A 21,748-nucleotide genomic window follows, 5' to 3' on the forward strand; every position below is an offset into this window, starting at 1 on the left:
TTCTGCATAATAGGTATACATAAAAGCTTATGGCTCTAGGTAGGTAGGTACTAAATGGAACGTATTTGGCAGTCAAGAGATCAATGTGCGAAGTCTTCAGTGACTACTGTAGCAGAATATTATCAGAAGATATTTCACAAAACCTGAAGAAATTCTAGTTTTATGTAAATGCTTTTAGTGGCACAACAACTCTGTTTTCATATATTCCTTTAAATAGGAAATCCTAGGAGTATTCCCCCAGTTGAATTCTTGCACCATTGAAAAGATGAGTGAAATAGCTATTAGCGACAGGGCATTGAGAACAGTTGAAAACGTTAAAAGTGGACTAAGAATCAAAGTCCAGTGGAACCCCATCTGACTCCATATTCAATCTGCAGCTGAGTTAATTCCTCTTTTAACTATAATCTATTGAAGGCACTAAAAAAAACCGTGCCTGATAGATGAAAAAAAAACACAGATCATCACACCCATTTACGGCAAGGGCAGTAGATGTGATCCACAAACCTGCTATCCATTATTCTTGACATGGGTTTGTTGCAGAATCTTAGAACATATTCTGAACTCAAACACAACGAGAAATCTCAAATAGAATAATCTTCTCGATGCCAACCAACATGGATTCCGAAAACATTGGTAATATGAAACCCAACTTGCACTTTTCCCATGTGGTATATTGAAAGCTTTGGATCAAGACAGTCAGGTAGATGCAGAATTTCTAGATTTTTTGGTAGAGGGGATCAGCAAGTTATCTTAAATGGAGAACCATAAGCAAATGTGGAAGTAACTTTGGGTATGCCCCAGGGAAGTGTGTTGGGACCCTTGGCATTAATACTGTATGTTTATGACTTTGTGGACAATATTAATATTTACCTCAGACTTTTTGCAGATGATGCAGTTATCTATAATTAAGTACTGCCTCAAGTCAGATCTAGGTAATATTTCAAAGTAGTGCAAAAGGTAGTAACTTGCTTTGAATGTCCAGAAACGTAAAATTGGGCTTCAAAAAACGAAAAAAGTAGCATCCTATGACTACAATATCAATGAGTCACATTTGAAATCAGTTAACTCATACAAATACCTGGGGATTTATAGGGACATGAAATGGATTGAACACAGAGATAGTTGTGAATAAAGCAGGTGGTAGACTTTGTTTTATTGATAAAGTTCTGGGGAAATATAATGAATGTTCAAGGCAAATTGCTTACAAATCACTTTTGCAACTCATCATAGAATACTACTCTGGTCTGTGAGACACATTCCAAATAGTACTAACAGGTGATTTTGATCGTATACAGAGAAGGGCAGCACAAATGATCACAGAATTGTTTAATCTTTGGAATAGTGTCACAGAGATGCTGAAGAAACTGACCTGGGAGACACTTGAAGATAGACATTGTGGGGTGGCAGGTGTATTAGTTAAAATTCTTCTTTATCATTTACGACAGCCTGAAAACTATTTTTGCAGTCAACCAGAAAGTGATAGAGAGCATACTGATCATAATTTCCAGTCTGCAAGTCCACATTAGTCTTTGTACTCACTGGAAGAAAATGTTACTACTTACTATTTACTCAGTGGCATCAAAAACTGTGACTATCAGTAAAAAGTTTTGAGTTGCAACTGATTAATATATTCAGTAAAAGTTCACATACACAAACATAATAATATTTCTGATAATAATAATAATAATAATAATAATAATGTCCCTATCGGAAATAGCACTATTAGCAATTCAGAGGCGATCTCTACAGTAAGATACAAGTAGAATCATCAATAGCCCTGGCTGCTAATCAATGAAAGTTAATTACTCGCCTTAAAAGTGAAAAGTAATCTCGCCACTTGCCACGTGGTATTGTCATCTTTATGGGCGACAAATAAACAGTTACTATCATGAGAACTAAGCGATCCAGGGTGGTTTACAGTCCTTGTAAGTTCACTTCCAATTTTTACTGAAAACGCTTTTGGTAGCTGCCTGGCTGTGACGTCATCTGAGGCACAGCACACACAGACGTTTGACTGATGCAGACATGCTAATATCTCGGTGCAAAGTGTCTCTTACTATGGCCTCTTTGTTGTGTTTATATCTGGCCGCAGCAGACCGCCGAATGGAACCTCTGCTATCAACCGCTCTAGGGGCAGGTAGTAATATCTAAATGGCCCCTTTCTCGGACATATAGTGTTACAATTTACGATCTTCATAGATTTTATGTCATTAGTGTTAAGTTTTATTTTGTTACTAAAGGAGTTTTAGCTCGACTGCATTTAAACTTTGCCGCCTAGAATTTTGGAAACAGAACTCACAGTAGAACATGACCTCTTAACTGCCTCTTTTAGATTTCTTGTTATGATTGTTATTCACACTAATATCTTGAAACTTGGTACAGCGGTATTATTTGATCATTGTAATCAAGTGCTATAATTAGTACTTTCTATCACAAGTAAAAATGCAATCATGAATAGGGACATTTTCGTTCCAAATTCAGTTTTTAGTAAATAACTTGAAAACTATTAGAGGTAGCTTAATGGAGTCACATAGTTCATGTTTTCATATATGAAACTGAGGCTACATACAAATTTTCATCTGTCCAAGTCTAATATTTAGCACCTTCAAATTTTCGTAATTGGCTGATTTTGATCAAAATATTGTTCTGAACAACTTGAGACTTGTAAATTTTGCTTGTGACATACATTTGCACACTCTGAATAATTTTTAGCTTTCTGACTTTAGCACCACTTGTTTTTTTGTTACAACAGTATATTTAGCAAAACATGTTTATTCGATCATTCTGAGACTTCACAATGTTAACATTAATATACTGAAGCATACAATGACAAAGTTTTGAAAAGTTATTTTAATGTTTACTTTCATTCTTAAGGCGCAACACTTTGTATGCTAGGCAAAGGCACATTATGAACACGTGGCGCTAATAGTAGTGAAGTGGGGTAAGTTCCTGCACACTCGCTCTCCTCTGTATCTCTCACAGTGATACAGCACTTGTTTTGCCACAATGTGAATCTTTCCAAGCAAGTCTTGTTACAAAATTTAATCGTTTGTTGCCTGAGATATCAAAAACATATGTCCCAGACCAGGACTCGAGCCTGGATTTCCCACTTATCGCGAGCGGTCGCCATACCATTTGGCTATCCATACACAACTCACAGCCTGACCCAAACTTCCATATGTCATCAACCATACCAATTTTCGTTGTAATCCTTCCATTCCACAGCTGATGGTAGGCATTATTCGCAATTGCGAATTCATCTGATGTGTTTAGTAATGGCTGTGGTCGCTGCAATGCATCGTCATGAGAATAACATCGTCACTGCCATATCGTATTTATCTGCCAATACTCGGCATGCGACTTTAAGCACAATTTCTGAGTTGTACGGGACTACACATATGGATGTGCGAATACAGATTGTAGACAGATTGACAGGGTCACCGACTTATAAAAAAAATTGGGGAGGGGCATCTGGGACTCTTGCCCTGGGACAGTTTCTAAATTTTTAAGGATTTTAGAGTCCTGTGATCAACAAAAGAACCCCGAATAGTGGACTCTTGATAACTCAACACTCAGGGAAACTCGACAGGCCTGACACATTTTTTGGCTTTAAAAAAAGAAACAAAACATAAACATGCACAGTATTTTCGTAAACAGGTAATTTCATTTACAGTAATAATTATACTTATAGACTATTTCAGAGCAGTGAATATATAGCTCTAAAAAGAATGAAATTATATTTAAATAAATCCTAAACTGCCATTGAAAGAATAAAACATATATATTGCTGTCACGCAGTAATAGAACTTTCATTAATAATTGAAATAGCTAATTTAACCTTACTCTGAATATGGCTCAGGGTTCATTAAATAAAAATAGTATCTCAAAGTTAATAATTTAATACAGTTAATTAAGTTAATATGGTATGCCTAATACTTTCAGTCAAAAATATGTAAATAGTGGGTTTTTATTTGGTTTTACACCAAAAAATATTTAAGTATTTGAAAATAGCTAATACAGTACTATAGTAATACAGTACTAAACTAGTACTAATATTTCGAAACTGAAAATTTAACATTATGTATGTATTTAATTCTCTATTTTATAAAGATTTTTAATGTTGCTGTAAATGCCATTATTAGGGCTAGAGTGTCTTTAGAAAGGTGCAAATGTTGACCGTCTGACTGGATTACTGAATGTGTAGTCATTGATGACTGACTGGATATCCAATTCATCCAAAACATCTCGGTGGGCATGAAGAACAGCCAAATTGTTCAATCGCTTCTGTGCCACTGTTGATTGGAGATATGACTTAAGACTTCTAAGGGCACTAAGTGACCGTTCTGCTGTTACTGTCATGATGGGAACTACTTGGAGAATCTTAATGCACTTCACTACTTCACCAAACATTTCTCCAACTACAGGCTCTTGTGTAATGTACTTTCTTACATCACACATGTTTTTTTAAGACCAGTTGTTTTTTATTAGCGATATCAGCTAACATAATCAAGTGTAAGCACAGTCTCTCAATGTCTAGATCATTTTTGAAAAATTCAGTTGATTTTTCCAAATTTTTTTCACCTCTGTTTATTAAAAGCAAGCCCTGTTGCTTAACTGCAATGATCTGTGTGAGTCCAGTTGAAGCAAATCGCCCAGTAATGCAAGATTGCACAATTTCACTAATTTCAATGTAAATAGCTTTGTAGTATTCCTTCGAGGTTTTGAAAGTGTGAGGTGAGCTGGCTTCGTTGTTTTCATACTTCTTTGGTATACTTTGATTCCAAGGAAGCGAAGGATCATCAACTTTTGAAGGTCTTTCTTTTAAACACAATTCCCAGAAGTGTTCAAAACTATCACGCCTTCAATTCAATATACAAATGAAGCCCTCATATATGTTTTTCCAGATCAGTAACACTTACACGAGGGCATTGAATTTTTTCATTGAAATCCTCTACTGGGTTCATTGCATGGCAATAAAGATGTAAAAAAGAAAAAAGTGTTAAACTGTCACATTGACTCAAAGTAGTCTGCACAATTCTAACCTGCCTCTGTTTTGTCCTCTGCAGAAAATGTTTCAAGAAATTCTAGAAGTTCTTCAAAGTTTTTCAATATTCTCAAGATACTAGAAGCTTGCATAGCCCATCGAGTTGGTCAACGGGGTCATACACCAGCTTAGTCGTTGGTGCTCTCACAGTGTATGCTTCTCCAATACCACGAACTTGAGACATAGTGACCACGAATGAACGTCCGATAACTGAGAACATCACGAGGAGGTATCTGCTCCAACGACGTTGCAGTAGACTTAGTAGTATTATCAATACGAATTATTGCGACAGTCAACCAGCATTGACTGACCTGGATTATCAGTAACACAAAAAGTAAAATCAAAACTTCCTCCTCGAAAAACAGTCTGTCCTTTGAACACATCAACCAAAACGGACGAACTGACGTTCATGTTATACTCGGTCTCCACATCCAAAATAGACTTGTAAATTGTAGGCCTCCATCGAAGGCACGATGTATCCTGCAACGAGGCATGCTGCTGACTGTGCGTCAGCTACCGCAAAGACGCTGTTTATAGACGACACGTAACGTAAGGTCAGGGACTTCGAAAAATTTCGAGCAGCCACAGTGCACTTATCCTGGCGTCGCGCTTAGGAGCTTTAGGCGCAACGCCAACGCGGCGGGCGTCCTAACTACAAGGGAACTGAGCACACAAGACATATCAGATATTAGAGACTGTGATGTTTGGGGATGGATCATTCAAGCTGACCACCACTTTATTACATACTATTATATGCAGTCATATCGCCAACTACTGTATTTTACATTTCATATCAACACCTCTACCACGCACAAAGACACAAATATTATCATCATGAGAAGGTTTACAAGACCTACAGGTCCTAACACACAATGGTTTATCAATAAAGAAACTGGTAGATGTTTCTGCAACACCATGAACTTGAGACATAGCGTGTTTCCGGTAGCTGACACACAGTCGGCAGCATGCCTCGTCATAGGATACATCGTGCCTTCCTATGGAGGCCTACCATTTAGAAGTCTATTTTGTATGTGGAGACTGAGTATAACATGAGCGTCAGTTCGTCCATTTTGGTTGATGTGTTGAAAGGATAGACTGTTTTTCGAGGAGGTCGTTTTGATTTTACTTTTTGGGTTACTGATAATCCAGTTGGTCAATGTTGGTTGACTGTTGCAGTAGTTCGTATTGATACTACTACTAAGTCTACTGCAATGTCGTTGGAGCAGATACCTCCTCTTGATGTTCTCGGATATCGTACATTCATGGTCACTATGTCTCAAGTTCATGGTGTTGGAGAAACATCTACCAATTTCTTTATTGATAAACTGTTGTGTGTTAGGACCCATAGGTCTTCTAAACTTTCTCATGATGATAATATTTGTGTCTTTGTGCGTGGTACAGGTGTTGATATGAAATGTAAAATAGTTGGTGATATGACTGTATATAATAGTATGTAATAAAGTGGTGGTACATCCTCTGAACTGTTGACATAGAGCTGTATTCTTTATTTTAATAAACCACATGACACCAAAAAGAAAACCTGTTGGGTTAGCATCAATGACCCATACCAAACATCCCAGTCTCTAATATCTTGATATGTCTTGTGTGCTCGTTTCCCTTGTAGTTAGGCCGCCCGCCACGTTGGCGTCGCGCCTAAAGCTCCTAAGCGCGATGCGGGGATAAGCACACCATGGCTGCTAGAAATTTTTCTAAGACCTTGGGTTACGTGTCGTCTATAAATAGCGTGTTTCCATTCTTTTGTTGGATTCCCTTGCATTGTTTATGAAGTCTTTGGCTACAGCCATAATGTCCCTCATAGACGTAAGATGTCGGAGGCTGTCTACAACTGCCAAGTATAAATTGTGAGCAGTGCAGTGCACATAGCGTGCTTTTGGTTGTATATCCAAAACTAACTTTTTTTAGTCCTTTAAACTTACCTCTCATATTCCAGGCACCATCATAGCACTGTCCTCTTAAGTTATCCACTGCTAAATCAAGACGAGCAAAAACATCTTTTAAAATACTAAACAGAGTTTGTGATTCAGTGTTGGTGGTATCATATATGATTGAGGAATCATCAACAGTATGAATACAAAATGACACTTGTTCATGAATTGAAGAATCACTTATTTCATCAACCATAATAGAAAAATGTTCAGTCTTCTTGATTGAAGCCAATAACTTTCTCAACATAGACTTTTCTAGTATATCAATGATCTCGTTTTGAATATTGTTCGACGTCCACTTATACCCCAAACGCCCTAACTAATCTTTAAATTCAGGTACGTCATTCTTTTGGAGTTGCAACGACTGAAAAAAATTTGAGTTTACATCTTTGTGCCTTCTCATTGCTAGTCCTTGTCAGCATAGAAATTGCACAGTAGTAAAAATTATCTCAGGAGCTGAATGGCCCTTCTTCATATCACTATCTAACTGCTCATTCAATTACGAGGCCACACTTCTGTTAGTCATAGAATTTAGTTTCAGAATATCTTCTTTATGCATAAACGTATTTCGATGAAAACAGGATTTTTCCAAATCCTTTTACTCGATAGAAAACCCTACAGAAGTAAATGCATCTTCTTTCTTTGAAGAAAATTGTAATATATTTTTACCATCTGCCTCTTTGCAGGTTTTGCAAGAAACTTTTTCGGTTGATGCTTCATATTCTAGCCATGTACATTTGATCAACCAAGACTTCTGAAATGATCTTCCCTTACCAGATTGTTCAGGTTTTGGCCTGAAGACGATGAAGCAATTGATGACACAATAATTGTTGGAGGCTGACTTGCAGTATCGTCAACTTCCAAGAGCGCCTTTTTGGTAACAAATTTAACCATTGCAAACTTGATTCACAATACACTAAAAGATTAAAGTAAACGGATGAAATATAGTCATATAAAGTAGTCCACTAGACACTAAAGTCGGAACACTAAACATGTCTACAGCATGCACTGAACGGAACTATCCATACTGAATGACTGCAACAGCAGGTTGGGCTTTATATAGGCGCAGCATCGTCATGTCTCGAAGCATCAAGGCGACGCAAGGCGGAGGGTTCCAGGCGCTTCTGCTCCAGTCCTTTCGATGTCGCCACAGCTGCAGCTCTGGCCTGCTGGCGCCAGATTTTACCCGAAGGCTCGCGCACCGGGAAAAATTCTAAGTGTGCCCACAGCATCGTAACACTAACATGGTTCACACCAATCGTTTTCAATTAACCTGCTTACTACCATAATAATTATTTGTTTTAACTCATTACTTAATGTATATTAAAAGGTAACTATCGTTAAACAAGGAAAATAAAAACTTGCAACATAATTTTGTGATTTTACATAGCATAATTATTTAACAAATATTTTTCTTAAATTATTGAGGGGGCTCCGCCACCTTCCCCCCCCCCCCCCCCCCCCGCCAAAGGAATTTTTGAGGGGGGCTCGGGCCCCCTCAAACCCCATGGAGTCGGAGCCTGTGATAATTAACGACATACAGAAGTTTGGTGCTGGCCGTGAGTCTTGCACGGATAGCCAAATGGTAAGGCAACAGCTCGTGATAAGCGGGGAAGTAGGGTTCGAGTCACGGTTTGGCACAAATTTTCAGTGCCGTCATTCTAATCTAGAGCTGATGGTAGTCATTATTCGCAATTTCGAATTCATCTGATGTGTTTAGTAACGGCTGCGGTCACCGTAATGCATTGTCATCAGAATAACACCAGCACTGGAATATCTTATTTAACACCTTTGGTTGATTAATATTTGTAAACAAACATCTATGGATACAGTTGATACCCATACCAATGTGGCACATTTGAAAATCGTGGTAAAAGTGGAATTTGGTGCAATTTGTTGCGTAACTGATGACTCCTGAGCTGCAAAACAAATTTATCCACCCGTGTTTTTGGGGTAACTGGCTGCGTTATCGGACAGGCGTGTATTATATATAGGATGTTATTTCCTGATTTGAAAAGTTTATTTGCCACAACAGCGGCGACGTCTGGTATTATTCAGTTTTTATCTGGAATGTGAGTGAACTGTTATTTTACAAAATTTTCGGTAATATTAAGCGCATGAACATTACAGGGAGTCGTTATTAGTTGGTGAAAAGGATTTCTAATCGACATACACTTGTAATTGTGAGTAGTGTCTGAGGGGGCTTTACATACAAACAAATTGTCATTTCAAGAAGTTCGCGGTTTCCCTATGTGTTTGGAGCACATCAAAAATCTAACAGTCTCTCTTAACGCAAAATGCGTTGAATATGACGCGAGGACATAGACATCTGCCAAACTTACAGATCAGTTTGTTACCACAACCTTTACTTTGCACCCACACTCGTTGGCTGCGCAACTCACAGTAAAATTGCCATCTTCCAACCTTACGTAGATTTATTGTTGCAGTACAGATCAATCTGTTACCATAACCAAGATTTCAGCGTGACCCACTATTGCATTCTAGGCCTGTGTAAGGCCCGTGTATTTTATATATTATTTATTTCAGACAGGGATATCGCATGAAACAAAAGAAATAATTATTCTGAGTTTGTACCCTTTTGCATTCCAAATGTTGATCAAAGATTGTAAAGGTTTCTCACTCCTTGTTCTCAAACAGCATGATTGCGTGTTACCTCTTGTCATTTCACGTGACTCGTGCATTAACTATTGCAGGTGTATAGTTTGTAACAAAAATGTACGGCACAAATTGCAAGACACATTCCTCACACATAGACGAAGAAATTATGTCAAATGAACATGGGTCTGAAAACGCATTTTTTCCATGTTACAACTCATTTTCTCTAACTCATTAATAATCACTTTTTGATGATGCCTGTTTATGTTGTGTACTGCTAGTGTTTGGTTTTACATGTCCCTGTTGCCATGCAGCGTATGTCATTGCTTGTTTGCAGCTAACATTAAGTTTTCCAGTGATCAATACAATTGTTGCAAGCACACAGGTTACTAGATAGAGATTTGGCTTGTGCAATGGCAGTGTACTCAGCTGCAGAGAAGGCAGATGCTCATTTAGTATGTGGATTAGCTGATAGCAATGGTGCCCACACTCAAATGTTATAATTTCGTATTGAAGGTGCCCCGATAGGAAAATGTTTGAAGGCGTTGATCGTTGACTTAGGGAGCATGGGGCATTTAAATCTGATACTTGTGACCGGGGGATGCCTAGAAAGATGAGGACACCACAATGGGAGGAGGCAGTTCTTCACGTAGTTGATGATGACCCTAATGTCAATACAAGACATGTAGCTGCAACACTGAATGTTGACCACATGGCTGTCTGGCTAGTGTTACAAGAGGTGCAGCTATATCCATATCATTTAAGTTACAGTGTGTGCAGGCACTATCAGCAGCTGATTTTCCTGCATGGGTGCTCTTCTGCGAATGGTTTATTCAACAAAGTGTCAACCCTATGGTTGAGACATCGTCTCAGTGATATCAGATAGTAAAGTTTCAAAATGTGCATGCAAGGGCAATGTCAATCCGCACGCAACTGTCGAAGCAAGTCATCAGTGAAGATTTTCTGTCTGTATTTGGGCCATCATTGTTGATGACTTTGGTTTGTTTCATTCACCCAGGCTCAATGGACAAAGTTATCATAATTTCGTAGAGAATGTTCTACCTGATGTGTCAAGAGATGTGCCTTTAGCTGTGCAACAAAACATGCTTCATGCACGCTGGAGGACCTCCTCAGTTTATTGTTAATGTCTGTCAGCTTCTAAATAACAATTTGTTGACAGGTGGATAGACTGAGATGGACCAATTGCCTGGCCTCCACTTCCTCTGGACCTAAACCTGCTGGACTTTTTTGTGGGGACATTTGAAAGCTCTTGTGTATGGAACCCCTTACAAGATGTTCAATCTCTGAACCTGTATTATGGAAGGCTGCAAAACCACAGGCAGTATTCCAGGGAGATTCAAAACGAAGGGCTGATGCGTATTCTCAATGGCCACAGATGGCGTATTGAACATCTCCTGTGAGAAAGAGTTGCATGCTGTTTCCTAGCGTGTTCTGGTCATGTGTATTACCCGTGATTAATGAATTTGAGAAAATGAGTTATAACATGGAAACAAAGTGCTTCCAGACCTATGTTCATACAACATTTACAATTTCTTCAGCTACATGTGAGGAATGTGTCCTGCTTTTTGTGCTGTACATTTTTATTACATCTGCTAATTTAATTACTCCTGTATGTGGTGATATAGTATCATGGTGCTATCTAAATGTTTTGTGGAAGTTATTGTAGTTTTCTGCTAGTGTTTCTTCTCATTCCGGTAATTATCTTGCCACAATCAGCTGTTTTCAGTTGTGTGTATTGCTGTATATTGTGCTTTTAAACTTCAGTAGTTTGATTGATGTAGTGTTTTGGAGTGTAGATGCGTACTTGTTTCAAGGAGAAATTGGTTGGGTTGGTTGTGATGATTAAACATGCAGTTTCTCCACAGTCTCTAAATAACCTGCCTCTTGTGCAGTATCATAAACCAATAGTAGCAAACAGTGGTTACATTTATGTATTTACATTACATAAATCCTGAAGACAGAAAGCTTTTTAATATGGAAAAAATGTTGGAGAAACACAGTAGAATAAAATAATACAAATTTTTGAAATATAAAATGCTAAAATGAGCTTCACTAGAGTATACCTAAATAAATTAGGTCTCACAATTCTTCGAAAGATATCCTTCAGTGCAGTTGAAGTAGGCCTACTTGGAACAAAATAATTTTTATTTTTAATTCTAAATTCTGCTGTATGAATCACTAGACACTATAATACATTGTGATAGATTGTTGAATATGTATCCATTTATGTAGTTTATTGCTATCTTGAAAGACTTGTAAAGATGGCTTTGGTGTAGTATTGCAATCACGCTTTGTTATTTTTATAAAAGAAAAGGGATTTTGTTGACAAGACATTAACGAGTGTTTGTACAGTGTCACAGTTCTCAAACTATCCATGCTATAGGACATTCTGGGCTAGCACCAGATACGAATGTTATAATACACTTTTGCATTTTGAAGATGTTTCTTCTGTAAGTCAATGTTACCTGAAAAATGGTTCTATAAACTTGTTACTAACTGTAAAAATGCAGGATAAATTAATTTCTTCATTTTTAAATTGCCTACAACCACCGTTAAGTGTATTGCAGCTATAGCTGAACTAATTAGACTGTAGTTAACTAATTAATGGAAAATCTCATATAAAGATGTGAAACAATTACTAACAAAGAGATAGAGGGGCTGGCCAGTACTTACCTCAGCTCAGTACAGCCGATAGAAACACAAAAAACAACCGAAAATTTAAGCTCCTAGCTTTCGGAATAAATGTTCCTTCATCAGGGAGGAGAGAGGGGAAAGAAAGGGAAGAAGGGAAAGTGGATTTAGTTACTCACAACCCAGGTTATGAAGCAACAGGGAAAGGAAAACAGGGAAGGTAGCAAGGATGGAGGCATGGTTGTCAGAGGGAAGCCAAAGATATTCTACTGCAGGTACTGTGCCAGCTTCAAACCAAAGAGGATGCATACAGAAGTAAAGAGGTGTATAGTATAAAGATGTAGGATGGAAAGATGCATGAATGGCTAAAGAGGAAAGGGAAAGAGGAGAAGACTGAAAAGTAAATGGGAGTGAGGTTGTTTAACGTAGGTTTAGTCCAGGGGGATGGCGGGATGAAAGGATGTGCTGGAGTGCAAGTTCCCATCTCCGCAGTTCAGAGGGACTGGTGTTGGGTGGGAGAATCCAAATGGCACATACAGTGTAGCAGGTTCCTAGGTCCCTAGAATTATGCTGGAGGGCATGCTCCGCTACTGGGTATTGGACATCTCCTAGGCGGACAGTTCGTCTGTGTCCGTTCATGCGCTCAGCCAGTTTAGTTGTTGTCATACCGATGTAAAAGGCTGTGCAGTGCAGGCATGTCAGCTGATAAATGACATGTGTAGTCTCACACGTGGCCCTGCCTTGAATTGTGTATGTTTTCCTAGTAGCGGGGCTGGAGTAGGTGGTTGTGGGGGGATGCATGGGGCAGGTTTTGCAGTGGGGTCGGTTACAGGGGTAGGAACCGCTGGGTAGAGAAGGTAGTCTGGGAATATTGCAGGGTTTAACAAGGATGTTACGGAGGTTAGGGGGACCACGAAAGGCAACTCTGGGTGGTGTGGGGAGAATTTTGTCAAGGGATGATCTCATTTCAGGGGTTGACTTGAGAAAGTCATATCCCTGGCGGAGTAATTTATTGATGTATTCGAGGCCAGGATAATATTGGGTGACAAGGGGGATGCTTCTGTGTGGTCTGAGGGTAGGAATATTGTTGCTGGACGGGGAGGAATGTATTGCTCGGGAGATCTGTTTGTGGACAATGTCTGCAGGATAGTTGCGGGAGAGGAAAGCACTGGTCAGGTTATTGGTGTAATTGTTGAGGGATTCGTCACTGGAGCAGATACGTTTGCCACGAATACCTAGGCTGTAGGGAAGGGAGCGTTTGATGTGGAATGGATGGCAGCTATCAAAGTGAAGGTACTGTTGTTTGTTGGTGGGTTTGATATGGACAGAGGTGTGGATGTGAGCTTCAACAAGATGAAGGTCAACATCCAGGAAGGTGGCTTTGGTTTTGGAGAAGGACCAGGTGAAATTCAGATTCGAAAAGGAGTTGAGGTTATGGAGAAAATTAAGGAGTGTTTCTTCACCATGAGTCCAGACCACAAAGATGTCATCTATAAACCTATATCAGGCCAGGGGAAGCAGCTGTTGGGTCTTCAGGAAAGCCTCCTCCATGCGGCCCATGAAGAGGTTGGCATAGGATGGAGCCATCCTGGTTCCCATGGCAGTTCCCCTGATTTGTTTGTAGGTCTGGCCTTCAAAACACTATACACCTCTTTACTTCTGTATGCATCCTCTTTGGTTTGAAGCTGGCACAGTACCTGCAGTAGAATATCTTTGGCTTCCCTCTGACAACCATGCCTCCATCCTTGCTACCTTCCCTGTTTTCCTTTCCCTGTTGCTTCATAACCTGGGTTGTGAGTAACTAAATCCACTTTCCCTTCTTCCCTTTCTTTCCCCTCTCTCCTCCCTGATGAAGGAACATTTATTCCGAAAGCTAGGAGCTTAAATTTTCGGTTGTTTTTTGTGTTTCTATCGGCTGTACTGAGCTGAGGTAAGTACTGGCCAGCCCCTCTATCTCTTTGTTAGACTGTAGTTAGTCAAACGAACAATATTTTTTTCTCAATTAACTCGCCAGTATGTTAAAATGCTTCATTAGCTGCTCATTTATTAAGTGAACTAGTATTATACACTCCTGGAAATTGAAATAAGAACACCGTGAATTCATTGTCCCAGGAAGGGGAAACTTTATTGACACATTCCTGGGGTCAGATACATCACATGATCAGACTGACAGAGCCACAGGCACATAGACACAGGCAACAGAGCATGCACAATGTCGGCACTAGTACAGTGTATATCCACCTTTCGCAGCAATGCAGGCTGCTATTCTCCCATGGAGACGATAGTAGAGGTGCTGGATGTAGTCCTGTGGAACGCTTGCCATGCCATTTCCACCTGGCGCCTTAGTTGGACCAGCGTTCGTGCTGGACGTGCAGACCGCGTGAGACGACGCTTCATCCAGTCCCAAACATGCTCAATGGGGGACAGATCCGGAGGCCTTGCTGGCCAGGGTAGTTGACTTACACCTTCTAGAGCACGTTGGGTGGCACAGGATACATGCGCACGTGCATTGTCCTGTTGGAACAGCAAGTTCCCTTGCCGGTCTAGGAATGGTAGAACGATGGGTTCGATGACGGTTTGGATGTACCGTGCACTATTCAGTGTCCCGTCGACGATCACCAGAGGTGTACGGCCAGTGTAGGAGATCGCTCCCCACACCATGATACCGGGTGTTGGCCCTGTGTGCCTCGGTCGTATGCAGTCCTGATTGTGGCGCTCACCTGCACGGCGCCAAACATGCATATGACCATCATTGCTACCAAGGCAGAAGCGACTCTCATCGCTGAAGACGACACGTCTCCATTCGTCCCTCCATTCACGCCTGTCGCGACACCACTGGAGGCGGGCTGCACGATGTTGGGGCGTGAGCGGAAGACGGCCTAACGGTGTGCGGGACCGTAGCCCAGCTTCATGGAGACGGTTGCGAATGGTTCTCGCCGATACCCCACGAGCAACAGTGTCCCTAATTTCCTGAGAAGTGGCGGTGCGGTCCCCTACGGCACTGTGTAGGATCCTACGGTCTTGGCGTGCATCCGTGCGTCGCTGCGGTCCGGTCCCAGGTCGACGGGCACGTGCACCTTCCGCCGACCACTGGCGACAACATCGATGTACTGTGGAGACCTCACGCCTCACGTGTTGAGCAATTCGGCGGTACGTCCACCCGGCCTCCCGCAAGCCCACTATACGCCCTCGCTCAAAGTCCGTCAACTGCACATACGGTTCACGTCCACGCTGTCGCGGCATGCTACCAGTGTTAAAGACTGCGATGGAGCTCCGTATGCCACGGCAAACTGGCTGACACTGACGGCGGCGGTGCACAAATGCTGCGCAGCTAGCGCCATTCGACGGCCAACACCGCGGTTCCTGGTGTGTCCACTGTGCCGTGCGTGTGATCATTGCTTCTACAGCCCTCTCGCAGTGTCCGGAGCAAGTATGGTGGGTCTGACACACCGGTGTCAATGTGTTCTTTTTTCCGTTTCCAGGAGTGTATTTTATTTACTATACTTCTGTTGTTTGAAAAAAAGGACAAATTTTGCATCATGTGGCAGTGCATTTTGTAGATCATTGTTGTGTGCTGGAGAAAACAAATGAGACAAGAGCAAACTTAGTGGTACCTTGTGTCTGATTACTTCAACTTTAGTGTTCTCATTGTTATGTGATGGACATGGAACTGATACCCACTGTGTACACATAAGAGAAAAATCATGGATTTACTGTGTCAAGTTTCCTGCAGTATTTTACCTTTTGCATGAAGACAATGTGGTTCACACAGTCAAAAGCTGTAATATAGTTAACAATGTGGGGTGATATTGGGTGGAGGGAGGGGGGGTGGAGGTGTGATCTCTTCTGCAGCTGGTTCATGTGCGGTCAGAGACTTAGAGCTTGTGTGGTTATGGCACCAACAATCTGTTTTCAGGCTGGGTATGCAGGAGGAAGGGGAGGAGAAGGTCAGTAGTACCTCTCTGTGAAGACCTTAGGAAGATCTTAGCATACTGGGAAAGGGGTTGCTCATGTGCTTCAGATGTACCACCCATAGATGCCCATACTGCAGGGGAGAGACCTTTTACTGTAGAAGTGATGGTAACTATCAGAATGCAGGTACTATTAATGGTTAGTGCACTCATTATGACAGAAGTTTGTATGGCACCATTGGAAAGGTGGAGACTAGATCCCAGGAAGGTGGGACGGTAGGCTGAGGAGGACCAGGTAAAGCAGATGGGAGAAAAGGTGTTGAGGCTGTGAAGGATGGAACATACTTTGGTCCTGTGTTCAGATCATGAAGACATTGTCAACAAACCTTAGCCAAAAAGGGGCTTGGCGAGTTTGCATGGCTAGAAAGATTTCCTCTGGATTCCCTGTGAACAGATTTCCATAAGGGGATACCATGTGGGTGCTGTGAATGAGCTGCATATTTGATAAATATCTTCTCCTCTAAGGGGTAGTAGTTTGCCTAACAATGTGGTTTGTCAGATGTATAAGGAGTGAAATGGTGGGTTTGGAGTTCGTAGGACATAGGGACAGGTAGTGTTCAGTATGATAGTGGCTAGGCCATGGTTAGCAGCAATGTTGGTGGTGTATAGGGAGGTGGCCTCAACAGTGTTAAGTGTTAAGTAGCAATACAGGTGAAGGAAGTGGTTCATATCTCTGATATGGGAAACAACTGTGGACGGTGTATTGGAGTCATTGGGTAACAAAAGCCAATATTCTTTCTGTGGGAGTACAGCAGTCAGCTTCAGTGGGGCATCTAGGATTGCTATATTTATGAATTTTGAGAAGCTTGTAGAAGGTTGATGTGCTGGCAGTTGGGTAATCACTGTGGTTAACACAACAGTAGCAGAGTTTGCAGGGAGGATACATAAAGTGTCTCAAATTTGTGGTCAAATGTTCTTTCCTCAATGGAGAGTTTTTATTCTTGGAAAGGAATGAAGGGTGGAGGCCAAGTTGGATGTAAGGAATTCCCGGAAAGTAACCAGGTGAAAGTTATCTGAGACTGATGCAGTGTTCCATAAGGAATGAGAGGACAGCGGGTCTTTGAGTCCAGCAAGATTGAACTAGGGTGTGGGGCTGAAGTTGAGACATTTGGATAGGACTAAAACTTCTTTTGGATTCCAACTTCTAGTAGGAAGGGTGGCAACCGTAACCCCACAGTGGCTATGAATACTTATCATCATGCCTGGAAATGAGGAACTTTCTAATTACAGTCCTTTCCATCCCTTCTAAAGTGGTATACCACCAGCTGCTCAACCTGTGAAATATCCAGTTCATCCTTGTGCCACACCTGCTCCCAATCCATTGGCAAATGGATCATATCCATGTGGAAGACCCAGGTGCGATACCTGTTCAGTGCATCCACCATGACATCCTACTCCAGTTCTGTCAAATGTCCATTTTATCCTATCAATGTGAAAGCAGTCATATCATACACCAGCTCTACCATAAGTTCTGCATGGCATCCACCAAACTGATTATTATGCCACAACTATGCAGTGAGCCATTGCCCATACTACTCCTATTATTAATACTGTGCTAAGGGCTTTCCATTAGCAAACTGCAGTGAGAACTAGGTGGACTAGACCTTATGTTTACTTATTTAGTAATAAGAATGAGACAGTTAGTGGCAGGGCACAAAAGTCTCATAATCTGTTTTCAATTATGTAGAGAAAAGATGCGATTTGAAATGTTTATCGTCTACACTCAAGAAGGATGTGGAACAATTAACTGGAATTCTTAAATCTATAAGAGACTTCATAATGGTAGCCTTTCAGATGAGACAGCCACAGCATGTCAAGCATTAACCCTTTTAATCTGCAAAACCTTAATGGAGTTTGCACTATTAGTTTGAAAGGCTTAAAAAAGTGCAAGGGATAAGTCCTTTGAACAAGATGTGGCTGATGTTCTCTAATGACCTTGTTGTCAATGTGATTTAATCGTTAGCTATTATGGAACATCTCTCAGATAGCCATGATTTTTTTCTCTTATGATATTTTGCACATCCCTGTGAAGTGAAGAGAACTCATCTGTGTACCTTCCTGTTGGATTGCAAGCTGCACATATCAGGCCTCTTGCATTGTTGCTGTCCTTTTTTCTTATTTGTGGGCTTTGAGAGATCTCACAGACGTATTATAATACTTGTGCATTGTGTTTTTGTTGAATAGTACTCTTTCTCCGTGGTGGGGAAAGCTGGATTTTCTATTCAGTGTATTTTACATGAGATAGATGTGGATATTCAAGAATGGCTCAGTGAATTCTCATATGAAAACTTTTCCGATAATGACCCTGGTTTTGAGATAAATGACACAATTCAGACCAAGAAACTGAAAGTAAGAAAAAGGCAACATAACATCATCTTGCAGCTACCTGGACTTTGACAGATGGTGAAAAGTCCTGGTGAAAACCCTGCTGTTTTGAGTGGATGGAGTCAGTTCTCTACCCGATATATTAAGATAAAATCATTCTATGGACAAATCTTAAAATGTAGGAACTTGGAGCATGGTGTGCTAATGATTGCTTATCATATCTATGAGATGTTGATGTCTTTGGATTGAAGTCATTAATAAGACTATTAACTATTCAGATGTTTTCAAATTGGGGAAGAAATCAGTTTACAACTTGTTTGCAGCCTAAGGAACAAACAAATGCATTTTAAATTGTGCTGTTAGTGAAGAAAGATTATCGTTTTTAGTATCTGGATTATGATATGACAACCAAAATAATCAAGTGGCTAGGAAGTAATTAGACAAGTCGGCTACATTTTCACAAATCTTTGTGCATTTCATTGAAAATAGTAAACCTTTCTGCTCTTGTACCTTTCTCTGGAAGGCATAGGTTTAGAATGTATATGCCAAAAAACCAGCAAAATATAGCATGAAAATTCAGTGCTTGACTGACACACAAACAAATTACTTATATAATGCATGCATTCATTCTGAAAAAGACAGCAATACTCAAACCTTTTTATCAAAGCATAAGAATGGTCACTGTGTTCCCGTTTAGTGTTCTTCGATTGGTGTAACCTTTGGAAAACGCATGGAGAAATATTACGGTAACAGCTGGTACTCATTAGTGAGACAAGTCAATGAACTTCCATTAGTATGCTTAAAAGAAACAAAAAGAAGATTCCACAGTAATTTCTACCTAATAAGAATCCAGGTGTTAAGACAACTGTTTATAGTTTTGCTGAAGAAGTGATCCTGGTTCCATTTTTGTCAAAAAAGTCCAAAGTTGCAATATTAGTATCTTCCATGCACCGTTCAGTAAGCAATGGTCCTGGCTCAGGAAAACCTGAGATCATCATGTTTTATAACACACGAAAATGTGGTAAGGGCTGTCTCAACCAATGGTGTACAGCCTTATAAAGTTTCTGACCAGCAAGATGGTCTTTGGCCATTTTCTTCAAAGGCAGAAGTAATGAGGACATTGATCTTCATGAAGACTCCAGCAAGAGACCTTGTTGAGCTACATATAAAGTGCATACTTTCTGTTGGACACTTGCCATGAGAGTTGAATGACACCATCAGAAGAATGCTTCACATACAAAATGAGCTTCAAACATAGAAAAAATTGTTTGAAAAACATGCCTTTCCCTTCATTTGAAGAGGGAAACAAGATATCCATGTCAACAGTGTAGTGTCTCAGTTTGTTTGGAGTGTTCTAGGAACATCTCTGTGAAATGCATGTAAGTTGAAAGTGATTAAAATATGAGCCAGGGCCTCATAAGAAGCGTAATATTACTTTCTATTTGATCTTTTAAAATTACAATTTGTCAAAGTTTGCCTTTTCATAGAATAGTGGAGTGCAGTTGTTGGTCTACACTGAAACAGTGAGTAATAAACTCAAAACTGATTTTGCATACAATTTCTCATAAATGTGTAGTGGTGCAGTAGTATGGATAGTTGCGTGTCCCATGTTTGGTACCAGACTGAAATGGGTAGGTGGTGCCATGACCACTATGGAGGATGGAAAGGCTGCCCTTCTAATGCTCTTCAGGATGGAGCTCGTTCTCCCACCTTGGTGTTGTGGACTTGGAAGGAAGAGCTATGAGAATCCATTGGAGGTGAAGGTGACTGCAGCACGACGAGACTGTGTATATAATCTCTTTATTACTCCAACAAAATAGAGCAGTTCAGGTGGGTGCCCTTGTCTGAAAATGCAGCCTAGCATTGACCCCTGTGTTCCACAGGCGTGGCTAGGGGTCGATCTTGTGTCACGTGGCGTCAAGAAGCTGTGTCACAAGGACAGCAGTTCCTGCTGCTTCAGTAGTGCCAAGGCCTTGCATGGTTGGCATATCTCAGTAGTGCTGCATCAAATGCAGTGTCTTTGTTGGTATTACACTGCTGGCGGGACAGCTTTGTCCCCTGCCCAAGACATGTGTGATTAGGAGTGTGTTGGTTCGATCCGTGCTCCATCTGGTGGCAGCCTGCAGCTGGAAGAATGTTGGGGGCCTTATGGTGCAGTCAGCGCACAACACACACTGATTTGAAGTTCGGCTGCATTGACACTCCAGCCTGGCCAGAAGTGCACTGCTCATTGCCCCAGCAGCTGAGCATGAGTTGCAGAGCTGCTGGTATGGTCTAGTTACTGAATTTGCAGGTTTCGGCAATCTTTCGGTTTCTGGCGTAGAGGTCCCACCTTGTGCCCACAGTGCTACACTCATCTCTTCCTAGAATAATTCAGCCAACCATGTTCTTGAATGTGTAAGGCCTGACTGCAACAAAGAAGCTGTTTACAGTTCATATTTTACAGAGCACTAGTACAAGAGTACAGGAGGGTAATATTGTAGCGTGCGTAACGAGGTGTAGTTCCGACCAGAGCACGGAAGTTCACAGCCCGTTGCTAAAGGGCATGCGTGCACGTCACGTGACTATGCATCAATCATCCAGTGCTGCCAGTCGCATTGCAAATAATGACATGAAGGCATCAAACAAAGAGCAAAAAGGTGTTGTTTGTTTTCTGACAGTGGAAGGCGTAGGAGGAACAGACATTCATTGACGAATGTCACAAGTGTACGGCGAACACTGAATGTCCCTTGCAAGGGTTAACGCATGGCACAAGCACTCCAGGGAAGGACAGGTGTCGTAAGCCAATGATACATGGTCTGGAGCACCACACTGCATTACTGATGACATCGTCCGGCTGGTGGATGCACTCATTGCCCAACACCACCGAGTGACAGTGAAAGCCATAGCCGCCATGGCCGCATTGAGCATCAGGTGTGTTCACATCTTCATGAAGGAACGACTGCATGTGTGCAAAGTGTGTGCCCGTTGGTTGCCCCCACAGCTTTCAACCACACCAGGAAGCATGTCGAATGGCCCACTGTCTTGCTCATCTGCAGCACTATGCTTGGGAAGGGAATGCATTCCAGGCACGAGTGGTGGATGGAGATGAGTCATGGTATCATCGCTTTGAACCAGAAGTGAAAAGACAAAGTCTCCAGTGGAAGCATCCAGGGTCACCATCACCAAAAAACGCCAAGGCCATCCACATGAGT

The 21,748-nt window shown here is 41.1% G+C and overlaps 1 protein-coding gene across 2 annotated transcripts in view; it reads left to right on the top strand.

Moving 5' to 3' along the window:
* The window catches only part of LOC126354237 (sugar transporter SWEET1-like), a 223,997-nt gene that overhangs the window by 12,128 nt on the left and 190,121 nt on the right, over nt 1-21,748 (top strand). The window contains exon 1 of one of the 2 annotated variants that reach the window (XM_050003734.1): nt 8,799-9,062. The exons of the other annotated variant lie outside the window; for it this stretch is intronic. Within the exon in view, the coding sequence (XP_049859691.1) occupies nt 8,986-9,062 (77 nt within the window). The 5' untranslated portion in view covers nt 8,799-8,985. Of the gene's footprint in view, nt 1-8,798; nt 9,063-21,748 lie in introns of those variants that run through there. 2 annotated transcript variants of the gene reach the window in all.

The sequence above is a fragment of the Schistocerca gregaria genome, chromosome 3, assembly GCF_023897955.1.
Source record: "Schistocerca gregaria isolate iqSchGreg1 chromosome 3, iqSchGreg1.2, whole genome shotgun sequence".
NCBI classification, from domain to species: Eukaryota; Metazoa; Arthropoda; class Insecta; order Orthoptera; family Acrididae; genus Schistocerca; species Schistocerca gregaria.